This window comes from Nesoenas mayeri (assembly GCF_963082525.1).
Source record: "Nesoenas mayeri genome assembly, chromosome: 3".
In the NCBI taxonomy this organism is placed as follows: Eukaryota; Metazoa; Chordata; class Aves; order Columbiformes; family Columbidae; genus Nesoenas; species Nesoenas mayeri.
In genome coordinates this window covers 103,750,568-103,765,188 of record NC_137544.1, presented here as the reverse complement: position 1 = coordinate 103,765,188, position 14,621 = coordinate 103,750,568, and the positions used below count along the sequence as shown (strand labels likewise).

The 14,621-nt window shown below is 41.7% G+C and overlaps 1 protein-coding gene across 1 annotated transcript in view; it reads right to left on the bottom strand.

Annotated features, from left to right (window-relative positions):
• Window positions 1-14,621, bottom strand: part of ALK (ALK receptor tyrosine kinase) — a gene marked incomplete at both ends in the record, with an annotated part of 342,274 nt that overhangs the window by 186,648 nt on the left and 141,005 nt on the right. The window contains one exon of the mRNA XM_080340946.1: window positions 1,856-2,057. Within this exon, the coding sequence (XP_080197072.1) occupies window positions 1,856-2,057 (202 nt within the window). The remainder of the gene's footprint in view (window positions 1-1,855; window positions 2,058-14,621) is intronic.

Genomic DNA, 14,621 nt, shown 5'->3' with positions numbered 1-14,621 from the left:
ACTTCTACCCTATCATGTGGCTGCAGTCTGTGGGTAGACATTCAACTATCCCTGTGGGACGTTGATGCAGGCTCAAGATCAGAGCCTTTCTGTACTGCTGAGCTGGGGGGAGAGCTACTGCCTCTCACAGTGAAGAGACAAGACCAGAGGGAAAAGAATGAACCAGCCAGTTGCTCCAACTGCAAGGTTTTACAGCACACAGAGTACCAAGGAGTCAGCTGTACAAAACCAGGAAAACCACAGGTTTTCCTGACTAAACTGTGCACCATGGAAATGCAGCTGGGGAGCAAGCTACACTTCTTGCAAATGTATAGGGTAGCCAGGCTATAACTAAATGCACTTACTTTAAAAGCACAGACCCTCTTTACTGTGGTAACATTCTCCATCTGCCATCTGCAATGCACAGCTGAGTAGTCCGGATCATCTCAAGCAGATGGCAAAGGCAGGCATTTGTTCTTGTAGTTAGCATGATCCCTCCCTCTCCTTCAAGGCTCCTTACATTTGGCACTTGCCTGTGCTCCTGGTGAGTTCTGCCTGCTCACAGATCCAAGGCAGAGCTGCTCCACGCAGCACAGCAAGGCATTTTACACACAGCAGTATTCCCTGCGAGCGTCACGGCACAGGGGCATTGCCAGCGCAGGAGACACTTTGCACAAAGTATATTTATTGGCTGTGACATAGAGCATGGCGTTTGCAAAGAGCTACAGAAGAAGACAGCTGCTGCAGCTCCCCTAATTACCTTTCCCCAGATATCAACAGTAGTTTACAATTTGGATGATGTTACTGGAACTAAGTATGATCTAGATCGACACACAGATCTCCTCCTCACTTTTACAGGCCATGTGTTATATGAGAATTACAACTATTCAAACTGTTGCTGTGGGTTCGGTTATCTCCTGTAAGGTTTTCTATTTTGCATTCTCCTTTTGCTACTGGAATCTACTCAATTTGCTATAGAGCCTAATCAGATAATCATATCTTGTTACAAGCACAAGCCAGCAGGACTTGCTATTAGAAACTCTCTAATCTATCACATCAAAACAAAGAATATTTGCAATGCTTAGTAAAAATTGCACTTCTTAACACACATTTCACAGCAGAAGTAAAAAACAAAATAAAAACCCCATTATATAGAACAGGTAAAACATTAGCCTCACATATATCCAAATTCAATTCTATGTTACTCCACTAATACAGCACTTTGAAATATTTACAGTGTTTAGCTCCTGCTCTTCTGCTGCTAACCAAAATTTAAAAGAATGCACAGGAAGTCTGATGAAGACATCATCAACATTTACAATTAACTGCACAAAGAGGATAAAACATTTCTAACAGTTGCACTCTTGAAAGACCAAAAGCTTTCCTTCTCTGTCAATAGCTCTGAATTGTTTTATTGACAAGAGACATCATTTAAAAAACACAAACGCAAGACAGAACTCAAAGTGTATGTAGACACATGAAACTGCAAAGACTCAGTAGATATTCTAAGCCAGATAGTATACTTGGGTAAAGAAGTAGTAAAAAGAAAATTGAACAAATTAGACAGAAAAGCTTTAAACTTAGGATGAGTATCTGCACTAGGTCTGTCCTTGTAACCACTGAGAATCAAGACGATGTCAACTTAGAGGCTCACTGTTATATGGATCCAGTAGTTTGCTGATGCTCTCTGTAATAAAATAAGCATCAATCTCCAGCTTCTACAATAATTTAGACCCATGCAAGACAACTGTCTACTTGGGGTGGTGTACTGCTCCCTCCAGTAGTTGTGCAGCATGTATTTTGTGGCTATATCTCTACACAATTGTGTGATTTTTCTCAATTCAAGCTGTGAGTCAAATGAGAGGATGAGACTTACCCATGTTTCTCTGGACTTTCCACTGATAAGATTTCACCACTGCTTTCGTCAATAGGAAGGACACGAGCAATATACTCTCCGCTCTGCTGGTAAAACTTATAAACAGCCACTTGAACTACGCATTGGTCACTGCTGCTTCTCAGCCAGGGGCTCAGGATGACAGGGCTTGGCCTCTCCGATGCATTGAGGAACAGAAACGAACCTAGAACAGATGAGGCAACAAGAAAGCTTTAAGAACAAAAAACTCTGAAAGTCCCACAGAATCCAAATGAATACTTGTAATTTTTATGCCGCAGCTCACTTTGCAGCCCTTCCAAAACTCCCAAAGATTAACTTTGGCAACTAGTTCGGAAAGTTTGTCCATTTTATATCAAACCCATTAAGATCTTCCTGGTCAGACAACATTTTAGCTCATCTTTGGATGGCCCAAAACAAAAATTACATTTAAATCTAAGTCACACAAGAAAAAGCATAAAGTGGAAAAAGCCATAAATATTAAGGGCAGGGAAAAATAACAAACAGTAACATCAAAATTCAATCAATCAAGAGACTTCCAAAGTTAAGCCCAGGCAGGTGATCAAGGAGTTTTAGGTTTAGAACCTTACTTTCATGTACCTATTCTTCTTGGACTTCATCCCCATTTCCATAACCTCTCAGGTGTGGTCCAGATGCAAATATTATGGCCTTGATTCAGTGGGATCCTGATTTCCCAGCTCTGAGATATATATATATATAAAATTTGTTTTTAATAATACTTTTTATCTATTTGTCTCACCCAAATAAAGAACACAAATTCAACAGCTTTACTTTTGCTCTTCTATAAACAGAAGAGTGCAGCATTTTTAAGTCATTAGAGTGAGAATAAAGGCCTGACAACTTTATGTCTTCAGTAATTCATTCTAATGTATTAATTTTATATGCAGCTAATCCACATTAAACATTTCATTATTATCCAGTACATTGACTCCCTTGGTCTAATTCTATTTCAATGTAATCTGAGGCTTATCCAGTGGGAGGTAATGTCTTTTCATCACACTGTTGCTCATTTTAGGTAAGTCAAATTACCCCCTTTTGGCAGCTCACCAATTTACCAGTTTGCCCACAGAGCAAGCACACTGGGATGCGTAGTTGGTAAATGAAAGGGGCAGTTAGGTAAATGAAAGGGACCAACCCTTGAAGCAAGAAAAAATGGGATATTCCACAGATTCTAGCAAGACTGGTCAGATAATCAAGGCAATGAGATTTCATTTCCTGGAGCATCCGTTAATAAAGCATGTCCGTTAATACTTGCAGATCTGAAGAACAGTTTAATTTCATAGAGAGAGAAACTAAAGCTCAACAGGGCTCTAATTTAAACCTCTTTTTAAGTGTGCATGAATTTTAGCAGGAGCAGCAGCTTGGTTTTGAAAATACCAAGGCTGAATCTTCAGAAGAATGATGTTCCGCTTCACTGAGCATGGCTCAGCTGAGATCCAGGCTGTCTAAGACATCCTGTGGACGAGCCACGAATGGATCCTGCTTGTCTCCACCTCAGTGTCTAGGCTGTAGACCACAAGGTGCAAATGAGTCTCTCTGAGCTGCTGTGGTACCTCACCTCATCCTAAAATGGATCTGGTGAATTGTCCTTTGGTGGTCTCCATTTCTACCCACTGAACTGAGGGTCAGGAGCTCAAATTTGAATATCTCCCTGCCAAACACCAGTTTAAAACAGAGGAATTGCACTTGTGCTCACAGATGTTTCCCTTTGAAAGAGTCTGATTTGGCAATTCATTGCAGGTCACACACAGGGGAATAATGGAAGGGCTGAATATGAAATCTGGATTCCTGCCAACCACCACGTTTCTCTCTCATACACACATTTATCGTAAGCAACATTTTTGACGTACTTGTCAAAAACAGTGTTCTTGACATTGGCATCACATTATTGACACATCTAAAACTAGAAAACATTTGTACTGAAAGAAACACACAGAAATACATAACATACAGCCTGCTCAGATATTGAAGTTTGTAAACAGAGAGGAGCGAAAAGTAGCCATGGCATTTTTTTTAATATTCCTTTATGTGAAATAATAGCCTTTAATCCAGTTATTAAAGGAATGGTTTGATGACTTTATACAAACTCTGTTTTTATCACCGTTATATATACACAGTATTTTTACTGGTCAGTAAAACAAAAACCCAGTACCATCCTTCCCTGTCTCTCCCTTTTGTTACAAACAAAGAGAATTAGAGCACTAAATCTTGTGCCTTTAATTGTACTATCCCCATAAGAACACTGAAATTTGTGACATGAAAGGGAGCAAAGAGACTTCTGTTGATGGCAGAAAGACACTAAGCGTTGCAATAATTGCTGATGGTAACTTGCCAGGTGCAAGAGCCATTTGCTCATCTTACTGCCTTGCAACAGGGAGTCAGACTTTTAAAATTACAGACAAATAAAGGCATCTCTCATTCCTTCGTTTCTTGCAGTGATTCTAAAAAAAACAGAGCTTCCAAGAACAGACTTCCTTATGCCCTGACTTGTGGCCAGGTTTGAAACATCAGTGAAGTCTTGTAGTAGACAAGGCTACCTGCTACATCAAGTGTGTGAGATAGTCACCAACCTCCTTTGTTTTGGCTTTTATATTTCCACTCTCTGTTTACAGGGCTCACACTTTGCAATTGTGGCTTATTACCCATCACATGGCCAGTTCTACCTACCAAATTATATTGCTGTAAGGAACACAACTTTGCCACAGTGGCGGCTACCCCGCCAGACGCTCCCCAGATGCTGGAACAGCCCCACACCGTGCTCCTGGGAAGTGGTGCCTAGAAAATCACTGTGAAGGACATGGCTATTATGCTGTGTTGGCCCCACCACTGATATGCAGTCTTGTCAAAAATGTCCTCCTAGTGCATACTTTTAGGGAGATCACATACCTGGGCAAATGCTAGAGCCATGACAGATACTAAAAAAAAAAATTATTAAAAAAAAGGAGAGAATAAACATAACTTTCTTCTTGCTTTTGAAAGCTTAATCATGTTGTGGGTGATGTCCCTGTCTGCTCTGGTGTTCTCTTTTTGCTCTTATTGCTCATCTAGTCCGTAAGCGCTAAGGAAAGATCTATCCAAGCTGCATTTGGCTCTGGTGTCACTGGAACCATTTCCAAAGTTGAAATGAGGGGTACTTGCTATGAAATCATAGAGAAAGTGTGGAGGCTTGTTACACAGTGGAGTTTGAAGATTCCTGTTAACACACTATGAGTTAGATCTGCTTATTACAGAGCAGACTGGTGAGTTTCTATAGTAACCAGGCCTGACACCTCTCGTGTACATTAACATCACACACACTCTTTTCCACATAATCAACAGACTCAAAACACCAATTCCATCCCATTGTCATGAATTTGCTGTCTCCAGGGCATACACAACATGTCTGTCAGTCAACTGCACACACACATACGCAAAGACAACAATGTGCTGACAGAGGCCTAAATCCTCTTTCGTTCAAGCTGACAGGACTTAGCTACTGAAATCAATGGTGACAAACCCGACAAAGGAACAATTAAGGTGTCTGAAGTGAGGAATCCTTGTAATTCTCCCTTCCCTCAAAGGCACAGTCTCTCAGTCACTGCTCGCCGCTGTTCCACGTGAGGGCCTCCCACGGGGTCAGCCTGAGCACCATTTCCAGGACCAGGTTAGAGACCACTACTTAGGAAGAGTTAAAAGACCACATGGAGATCAATTCCCCATCCATGCAAGGGACAGAAGAATATTCTGTTTTGCATCAATGGACTCTCTGGGCAAAATTAGAAACTATGTGCTCACTTGTATTCCCCTCTGGCGGGAGAGAATCCATGTGGCACACTCTGAGATCATTGTGCAGACCCAGAAGATTCTAAGGTTCCAGCTATAATTTCCTTGCTCTTATTTTCTCCTATTAGCTCAAAGCTCTAATAAGGCTCTTGGGATCTTCCCAAGTGACTAGCTAGAAAAAGCACTGTAGCTTCAAACAGACTTATGCTGCTATTTAGTTATCGAGGGATAGAAACTGAGATGAAAAGCCCCTTTGTGGTACATGCTGCCATGTTCTATTGCTCAGGACTCTGAAGGGTCTATTCCTTTTTCAGAAAGATGTTCACCAATGAGTCATTTCAGGAGTCTTCCACTACAGGTTTTAAATTGGACTCTGGCTGCACAGTGCAATGCTGATATTAAAGAGATGCAGTTAAAATACTCACATTGTAACCAGATATACAGCCACAGACCCAGGCACTTGGCACTTCCCAGGTCCCGAGCTCATCCATTGTCATCATGCAGAAGCGTGTGGTTGCAGCATTCAGTATTTTTGCACCAAATACACCTTTGTTTGCCTTATATGACAGAAACCCTACTAGCTGAAACTGTTCTGTGGTGTTTCAGGACTGCTGGTCTTAATGCAAATACTTTATTTTCCATATTCCCCCTAAATGCTCACAAACTGCACGGAAAACCTACCAGTAGTACTCAGCTTCTAATTATATTTTTCCGTACTTTATTGATACCTGCAGTCATAACACACTGGCTTTATTCATCACCATATGTTGTGTCTGATAACATCTCTGGCAACTTGCTGTCACTTCAGACAAACACAGGTGAAAAGATATTTATGCTTAAGCACAGGGAATTATTGAAGTTGACATAAAAGGAATATTACAAGATAAATTAATATATCCTGCACGAAAAATTGCTGTTGATTCTTTGGACGCTTGTTTACAACATTTTAACATTTGTGTCATAAAAAAAGGGAAGGATGGCTTATCAACTAGTAGCAAGGTGTTTTTGAGATGATGAAGACAGCTTCAAGTTGCGCTGTTCAGGACTAATGAGGTAACAGGGATATCTGTAAACAAGAAAACTGATGCTGATGTACTAAGCATGTATAGATACACTATGAATAAAGCACCTGTCAAAAAAAGTCTTCAAATGAGGGAGTATAGACTGGTGAGACTGTAACTCAAAACCACAGCAGCATCAAGGCCAGTTCCTACAATCTCTGGCCTGACGTCCTTGTCTGATATAAATGCACAAAACATCCTAAACTCATGCCACTGAGCGCTGAGACAACCCTGATGTTTTCAAAAGACAGACACACCACTCAGCCCTAGGAACATGGGAAACTACATATCCTAATGGCAGCCCCTTTAAAAGTGGGCCATCTGACAGCTGCCCAATGGTCTGGATGCCCCCTGCAAAGTGCTCGTACCCTAAATACTTCCCCCTCAGTCTCAGGGTAAACCCAGCACAGAGCCAGGGCAGGTTCTTCTGTTCAACAGCCTCACGATGCTCAGCGAGGTCAGTGCACCCCATTGCATCCTCTGACCTTTCTGAGGCAGCAGCCTGGGAAAGAGGGCTGCAGCCCAAAACGATGGCAGTCTGAGAAGTTACAATGGAAAGTAAGGTTCTCCAGGAAAGTCTTCACTGCAGAAAACAGCAACCAGCTCTTCTGGGACAAACACGTGGAGGCAACTCCTCTCAACTTCTACCCGAGGCCTAGGATTTCCAGCATGCCATGTGCTTGCATATCTGATGTGAAACAATTAAATAAGATCCTAAAGACATGACACCAAACAGGACAATGGGACACAAAAAGTAGTTACAAAAGTGGCACACATTAGAATTCATGACAAGGGAAGTTCACATTATTTGAAAATAATATTTAGCAACACACCCAAACCAGTAATACACACAGAGCGGACATCCTGATACAAATTAAAGTGTCCCCATGCCAATTCAAGCAGATTTCTTCCCTATCAATACAAAGACCACCTTTTTTGCTTTAATTTACCTTCTTGAAAAGTAAGGCTCAAAACACAGCTAGGCTGACTTAATCTGATCACAGTTATAAAGCAGCAATTTAACAATCCTTTGCAAAACTGATAGATTTTTATTCTGAACATAAACTCCATCTTCCTACTAAAAGGATTTTATTAGCTTTCACATACAAGTTCAATACTCTACCAGATTAAATTAGAGCTGTAAAAACTATTAACAGTCAATGTCTGTTAGAGACCGTAGAGTAGAAAAAAAAAAAAAATAAATCAAGTTTTATGGTCTTTGGAGATGCTGACTGGAAGGAACGTTTCCACTAGTATCACAAAACATCCCACAGAGTTGGTCTTTGGATTCTTTATTTACACTCAAGTTCAAAATTATCTATTCAAGCAAAACTCTCACAGCAGGAGCTCAGCAGTTGGTAAAAGCCATGGAAGAGCTGGGCACTACCTAAGTGACAACATTAAGAAAAAATACTGTTACATTTTTCTAGGCTTATTTGTACGGATTTTCTAATTGTCTCATCAAGGCTCCAAAATATGCTGAACACTAAGAACGTGAATAGTCTCCAGTGCTGAGTGCAATGTGACTACATAAGCACCAGAAGATTTGCAACGTGCTATACTTGTATCTGACTTAAAATTCATGAAGGTAACAGCCTTTGAATTATTACAAAATTTGGAGCCGAACAATTCTTAACAATCTAATTATGGTAATTGGATGATATCTTACCTCTTTTGAAGTCGATCAGAGTTCTTGCTATTAGCTTAAAGAGAACCAGGATTTCACTTTCAATACCTAGCAGGTATGCGATCACATTTCTCTAGATGATGCAAGGGCAATTCAGAAATGCTAATGAATTCATACTAACTCTTGTGGGCAGGTAATACGTTTCACAAATGGACAAGTTAAGGCAAACATTAAACAACTGCAAACACCGTGTGGCAAAGACTGGTATCAGAGCAGAGATCTGGAAGCCAAAGGTCTTTAAAATTACCTCCTATTCAAGTGTATTTCATTTCCTAGCTATAAAGACGAAGGCAAATAATCCATCAAAGCAAAATAAAGTCAAATTTTGTCCTCTCTCTAAGGCATCGGGTAAATTTGATTTGCCCTATATGATTTCTCTTAAATTCAAAGACTTCACTCATATAAAACCTTCTCTCTCAACGAACCAGTATTCCCTGTGATCCTTGGGAACTGCAGCAGTGCTATATAAACACAACTTGAAGTTAGGAAATAGCAGAGTGCTCTCTTTTCTCACACTCCAGTCTCAAAAATTTTCTTCATTAATTTACCTGTTCTCTTAGAGATAACCCTGAAGCCTTATATGCAGAGGGGAACAGTCCCCCAGCAGTGACCTTCACGCAGCTCCTTTACAGGTTTCCCTGTTGCTTCCCTAAACTCGGGCATAGTGCGTGATCTGACATCCAAAGGAACACTGTTATAAAATGTTATTACTATTGATCAGTTTAAATTCCAATAATCCCTAGCATACCCACATGGAAAGCTGAACGCCATCGCATTTCTTACTTTAGATAGACAACAATAAAAGATGTTTTTCTCACAAAGCATTTTACATTGAGCTTTTCAAAAGGAAAAAAGTCAGAAGGAAGAAGAAAATAATTAAAAGCTCCAGGTATTGCCTTCCATAATAGGAGCTGGAGCCAGATGCTGTTACAGCCCAATTCCTAAATGCCTCAGCAGTGTTTGCTCCCAGCTGAAAAGCACTGAACTGAAAAAAAGTAGCTAGTTAATTAAAAACTTAAAATTCAATGCTGAAATTACAATCTTTACCAGAGAATGACAGAAAAGTGTCTCAATAATTCAGCCTGGCACAGCTGATTATCCAATACGCATCTCTTTTGCTGCTGACAGAGGCAAATGGCAAGTTACTTTTGAGATCTCTGTTCTGAGACTAGAGGATAGGAGAATTTTCTGTCATCATGAGCAAGACAGACAGACCTAAAGGGAAAGCCAAGAGGAAGCAAGTTCTGTCAATAAAAACAGAGGCAGAACGCCTGTTCGGTGCTTCACCGTGTGAGCAGTAGTTAAGGGGAGGGTGTGAAAAGAAGCATTTTACTGTGCCTCTAGTTGCCACTTGGCACTCGAGTGTGCTTATTTGATTACACTCAGGAGGCCAGCAGCTTCAAAATTAAGAAGTTTGACAATACTTTAACGCACAAGTACCTGAATAGAAATGTGTCTGGAACAGAATGGGTTTGGTAATGTCAGAAACCACATTAAACAAGCAGCAAGTACTGTGAGCTATTCCCCTGAAGAACTAGAAAAACCACAAGAGAAGGTGAATAATTAAATCTCTTTGGTGTAGTCCTCCTCCTTTTTTATTCTGTGCCAAGATTAAACTCATCACACAGAGGCTGCCATTATGTCAGCTTTAAGTGCACAAGAGTCATAACTCAGACCATCAGAAATTCATGAAAATGGTCCACAGATAACACAAATAAGATAAATCTTGAGGCGATAGCGTATTTTAATGTCTCATACATTTTAATCTGCCCTTGTCGGTCCCTCCTCTACATACATACATGTACATCCACACACACAGTACCAGGAGACAATTAGTTGGATGACTGTCTCCAAAAGTTTTGAGAAAGGCAAGGGCCTTATCCAGAGCTTGTTGAATGCCTGAGAGCATAAAGCATCTGTCACCAAATCCCTGCCCATCCTGAGACTCTGCCATCCTTCCTCCATCTCTAGTATCCACACCACTTCCATCCCAAATCTGCCTTTTGAGTAACTCAGTTATCAGTTCTGCACTACCAATTCTGCATGCCAGTTCCATCTGGCAGACTCTGTTCTACTCAGCTTTTAGCTCTAGAGCTTCCTCGTATTTTCTGTGCTTCCCTAAGGCATCGTTGCAGGGATGAAAAGGGAGAAGAGTGCCTTGGCACACCAATTATAGGATGGAAAGAAACATAGACAGCAGAAACCTTTAGAGGACCTCTCTGCTCTCCTGTGAAAACTGTACTAGCTGCTGGTTTTCCTTCTTTTGATTCAAAATATCCATTTGACATTAATGTAGAGAAAAAAGCAAGCTTCACCCACACACCACGTGTCAAAGAGCAGACGAGCAAGGGGGCAACAACCCTTTCCCCTAGGTCTGACAAAGGGTTAGAGCTCTGAACATTGACAGACATGCTGAAAAATTATGTGGCAATCAAAGAAAGAGAACAAGAGTCCAGGAGCTTACACAGGATGACTCTTCTCTGGGCCTTCAGATCACTTATACAAAGTGTTCTCCAACAGCACAGTTAAAGTTCATATTTAGATAGCATTTTATGAATTCAACATATTGGACAAACATTAACTGATTATACCCCAGGACCCTAAAAATCAGTTTTTCAAATTGGAAAAGATAGGACAAAAGTGAGGAGCTTGCCTTCTTTAATGCAGTAAAATCAGGCATCACACAGGATTAGTAGTTGAAACTGCTCAAGTGCCAACACTATTATTTATGCTAGCAACATTCATTTGAAAGAGCTGGTTTCATCTGCTTCTTGTAGTTAGCTTTTAAGTAAAACTCTACCTAATGTGACTTGTTCGTGAAATAAACCAGATCCTCCTTTCTGTTCTAGAGAGAGTGGCACAGGTGAAGGAAGAAGGATGGTTCAGATGAAGGCGATGTCCTGGTGAGATCAGATCTCAATAGACTGGACACCAGGTCTCCCCACTGCTCTCCCTGTTTTAAAACAGGATCACTGAACCACACAGACTGGAAGGTCTCTCTGCAGGTCGCCATCACATGTCCTACTCTGAGCAGGACTGTCACCAACACTAGACAAGGGCAGCTGAAGCTTTGATCAGTCAAGTCTTAGAAGCCTCTGGGCATGGAGACCTGTCAGCCTTGCTGGGCAACCTGTTCCAGCGCTGCACCCCCTCCCTGGTGAACGTCTTCCCTGAAGTCCAGCCTGGGCCTTCCAAACAGCAAGCTGTCGCCACCACCTCTTGTATCATCTGTCACAGCTGAGAATTATTTGGCTATCATCTTTGTATTTCTCCATTGGGTGGCTGTAGGCCATTACTCACCTCTCAGACCTCTCTCTCCAGCCTAAGCCAGCCCAGCTCCCTCCACCTCTCCGTGCAGGTACGTGCTGTTGGCCCCTGAACACATGGGCAGCCCCCACTGGGCCCTGCCAGTTTCTCCACATCCCCCTTGAGCTGAGAAGGAGAGTTGAGGGCCAACACAGCAACCCAGGTGTGGCCTCACCACCACTGAGCAGGCCAGGATAATAACTTCCCTCAATGCTTGCTGCCTTCACCCTACCTTATCTGGCGTTCAACAGCTGCCTACCCTATTTGTGATGGGTTGGGTCCTCCATAACCTGCAGGTCCCCTTAAGCAGGACTAATCAGGTCACTGCTTCCTAGCCTGCGAGGATGCTGTACTGGCAGGTCCTGGTCCAAGGGCAGAGCTTCTTACTTCTGGTGGCTCCACAAAACTCCTGTTAGCCCCAAGTTTACCAAGGTCCCGCTGGAGCAAAGCTCTGCCATTCACTGCATCAGCCAAGCCCCCTCTCCTCTCAGTTGATGATCATCTACAAATTTGACTAGTGTCTTACCATCCAGGTCATGGATGATGATACTGAGCACTACCAGTCCTAATACTGGCTCCTGGACTCAGCTTTGCTCAGTGCTCTCTGTTGCTGGGCAAAACCCCATCAAGTATTATTAGCCTCTCAGCCCAAAAGTCCAGCCAGCTTTCAGCCTGCTGACCCACCCAGACCTCCTCAGCTTCCACATCAGAATGCTGAGGATGATGATGCCTAAAGCCTTGTTAAAATCAAGGTGAAGTAGATCCATGGTTTCTCCTTTGCTCACACAGCCAGTCATTTAACACAGAAGGACATCAGGTTAGTGAACTATGATTTGTTCTTAGTAAACCTATGCTAAGTGTTCCCAGTTATTTTCTTGTCCTCTACCTGTTAGGCAATAGAGTCCAAGAGGATGTGCTCCATGTTCTTTCTAAGGACTGACAGGAGGCAGACCAGCCTATAGCTCCCAAGGCCTCTATCTTGCCCTTCTTATAAATGAACATACTACTAATCTTTTCCATTTATCAAGGACGTCCTTCAATTGTAATGATTTCTCATAGATTTTAGATACAGCATCCTTGGGTGTACCCAGTCCCAGGGATTTGAATGCATCCAGCTTCTCCAAATAGTCCCTGACTTTGTGCTCTCCCAGTCTCGGCTGCCCGTTTCTTGAGATCATGCTGTTATGTACCAAGGTCTGGGGACGGCCTTGGCTTGTAAATGTCAAGGGAAGTCGCTGAGTACTTCTGCCTTCCCACTATCATCTGTCACCAGGCTGTGTTGTCGTCTCCTTCTGAAAATGCTTTAATGTGTACCAAGGAAGACCAATGGATCATTTTTAGTACTTTTTTTTACAGGGCCTAAGAGTCTCACTGAAGGCCAGACCTCTTGATAGAGAGTACCTTAGAAAATCACTGCACCAAGGAATCCAAGAGAACAAGGGAAGAGACAGCTGGCAGCTATGAAAGGACAGACAGTGACAATGGCACACAAGGGAACAAAGAGGAGCTTCAGTCACATCAAGAGTGACCATTAAAGCACATGTATCTCAAAACATTTTTGCTACACTACCAAATCATAATTCCCATGCCTTGTCTCTTCCCTTCAGCTTGCTATTATTACTCCGCACTGCAATTCACTAAGAATTTACATTTCTGCTGAGGAAGAGCTATTTCTTCTGTATTTATTCTACAAACTGCCTATCACACTTCTGGGCTCTGAATACTATTGACTGACTGAAATAATAAGGATACCACTTTCTCCAGCGCAGACAACCAAACCCTCCACTCTTCTTGCAGGCAAATACCCAGGGGGCTTCAATGTGTGTTTCACATGACTACCAGCTGTAAAAGTTCAAGCTCTCAATGAACATTATGCATGAAAGACTGTACAGCTCTGCTGCTCTAAAAACAAAAAACCACAGCCACAGGGAATCTGCCCGCTGACCAGGGCATGCCAATCAGCTCACATGTTGTAATCCTACCTTTGGTATGCCTTTTAAATCAATTCTACCTCTTTAGAGAGAAATGTTTATCTTTAAAAAAAAAAAATAAGAAATTTGGCCAGCACAAAGCCTAGCTATAATGGAGAAATTTTACATTAAATTCAGTTAAATAGCAGTAACCATTATACATCACAGGAGTTTTCTTCTTCATGGAACAACGAGAAAAGAATACTTAAACATCTCTGAAATGTCATCACAGCCCTACCAAGTTATTTGTGCCTCAAAATCAAACTGAGGAAGTCACATCCATTATTGTTGGGGGAGAGCTGGGTGAAGTTGTATCTGCAAAGTGGTACAAGGCTCTTCTGTCCAACTACATTTACTTTTCAGTCTTACTAAAACTACCTAATGAAAGAAAAAGAAAAAAGAAATAGTCAGACTTACCATTCCGTTGGCATCCTGAACAAATTACCTTTAGCTCACTGACATTCTAATTTTCTAGAAACAGGTATGGTTATGCTAAGAAGGTTACGACTTGCCTATCTATCTTGGTTATAATTATTCCATCCTCTTTTCACTTTGCTAAGATATAGCATAAATGAGAAATTCCATTCTATTTGTTTTCTGTTGGGTGTAGACTGAGAGAACTACTGTCTTATTAAAAGACTATCTCCCTTCTCTACTGTTAGCCTGGAGATAACAGAACAAAGACTGGACGGCAGGGGGGATTGGAAATGGATTGTAGCTCATAACGTGGATTTTACACAGCCTGGGATGGGACATAAGAGTTCAGAATCCGGCTCTGCCTGACAGTGATTACAGTCGACTGTTTCTGTAAGTCCTCATAACAAAGCTGTTACCATTATCAGCCCCGAAGCGAGACATTTTGGTGAGATGGTGTAAGTAAAACTTGCGTGGTTCCTGTACTGCAGATACACAGCAGATTTTGACCTCAGTGCTGCCTCACTCTA